Genomic DNA, 1,907 nt, shown 5'->3' on the forward strand with positions numbered 1-1,907 from the left:
TAAGGATGGTGGTTCTTGATATCAGTCTGCCCACTGGATTCACCCCAGAAAACTCCGATCTGGAGATGGTAATTAGCTCCCAATGATTGGGCTAAGGATCTCAGAGCTGTCATACAGATCAAACTCTTTGCCAAACTTGTGAATTTCCATTTAAACCATTTTTCAGGTTTCAGTGTTCTTATGTGTTTTTCCTCAGTTGTCCAACTCAGTGGATCGTTACATCAGCAACTTCCAGGTTGTAGATAATTTGAGTGAAAGAGGCTCCCTGATCGTCCACCTGTTCAAGGTTGCAGCTTTGAGCTATTTGACAGCAGACAGAATGATTTTGTTTTAAATGAAACATTACCATTTTTTTTCCCACTTGTAAGGTTTCACACAAAGAGCCAGAGATTCTGATCTTCCGCCTTCAGCAGAACTTTAAAGTGGGTCTCCTCCAACCATCATCGGTGACGGTCTATGAGTATTATAACCCAGGTAACCCGTCACATTCCACAGCAACAGAAGAAATGCTTCATATTTCATGTTAATGGTGAAGGGAGTGCACCTTCTCCTCCCTCATAATATCACAAGACTTTCTACATTTATTTACTGTTTCTTGACTATGTCTTTTGAGCTTGAAGGTAACAGTTGAGTTTCTTAGATCACCGCTGCAGCCGGACTTACACCCCCAAAGAGGACAAAGAGGAGCTCTCTCAGATCTGCAAGGACAACGTCTGCCGCTGTGCACAGGGTACCCCCACCGCCAGTGCTTTAAGTGGGTCGGTGCTCACCGGTGCTGAGCACCGGAACTTCTCTCAAACACACGTTAGAGCACCGCCTCTTCTCGCTGAATATGGGACCGTCTGGTGCTCTATTTTGACTTCCATGGGCAAATGAGTCCTGATACACCTGCTAGAAATCCCCCTTGTGGGTTCTGTTCGACTATATAAATTTTTTTTCCACTTTCAATGACGCTGTTTTAACAGGACAACACAAGCTCCTGATTATCCTTCCCCTCTCTCTCACTTATGGTGCAAAAAGAAGTAAACACACCTGGATAAAATAATAAAGAGAAAAACAGTAAAACAACCAGACAACAACTCATGTAGACAAAAACCCAAATTTAAAATCGAATTTACCAAGAAAAACCAAAGTAAAGGTATCCCACAATTCATTGCGCTTGGCAGATAACAAGCCAAATTTGTACATCAACGTCAGTGGGCACCTCTACACCATGTTATCACTGGACAGAGGGAGTAACATCCCCGTATAAATGCATTAGCTCAGGCGCCAAATGAGGCCAAATCTACTGACAGTGATAGACCGCGTTTGTCTGAGTCGCGTTTTTAGGGCAGCTACAGTCGACAATCATGAGCTTATTGGCAGTTCACATCCCTCCTTCCACTGAAAGCAGCTCGGGAGAAGATGTCAATCAAATGCTCAAGGTGGGGGCCAGCGGGCACCACACGCTGTAGTTTGACGCGTCTGATTGGTCAGTTTTTAACTTGACTAACTTGCGGTAAGGACAAAAAATATCCTGGAAAAAATAACAATTTGCAAGAAGAACGTGTAAGGAAAATACACACTTGTTCAAAAAGGGTTTTTCTGACAAATAAAATCAGTAATAACGTTTTATTTCTCTTTAGAAGTGTACAAGATTTGGGCTTCTTGGAGCCTGCAGGAATTTCCTGTTTAGCAGGGAGGGTCGAGCGGTCTCCAGATTTCTACACTACGCCGTCAACACAAACTTGTCTGAGCAATGTAATAAGCAAAAGAAATGACTTTAGCGTGAATGAAAACCCAATGATGATCTCGTGGCTACGGGGTGTTAAAGGAACACGGTTAGAAACGGAGGCGGACTCTCAGACTGACACCTCACACAGCCAGGTAATGACCATAGACTGTATAAGAATAACTGGACAAAGCAA

General features: G+C 43.4%; 1 protein-coding gene across 1 annotated transcript; it reads left to right on the plus strand.

Annotated features, from left to right (window-relative positions):
• Positions 1-6: 6 nt before the first annotated feature.
• Positions 7-891, plus strand: LOC112140387 (venom factor). Its single transcript, XM_024263327.1, has 4 exons — positions 7-68; positions 197-286; positions 369-474; positions 641-891. Exons 1-4 carry the CDS (start codon positions 66-68, stop codon positions 874-876), a joined length of 435 nt encoding a protein of 144 aa, XP_024119095.1. The 5' UTR covers positions 7-65; the 3' UTR covers positions 877-891.
• The last annotated feature ends 1,016 nt before the right edge of the window (positions 892-1,907 follow it).

Source organism: Oryzias melastigma, unplaced genomic scaffold (genome assembly GCF_002922805.2).
Source record: "Oryzias melastigma strain HK-1 unplaced genomic scaffold, ASM292280v2 sc04006, whole genome shotgun sequence".
In the NCBI taxonomy this organism is placed as follows: Eukaryota; Metazoa; Chordata; class Actinopteri; order Beloniformes; family Adrianichthyidae; genus Oryzias; species Oryzias melastigma.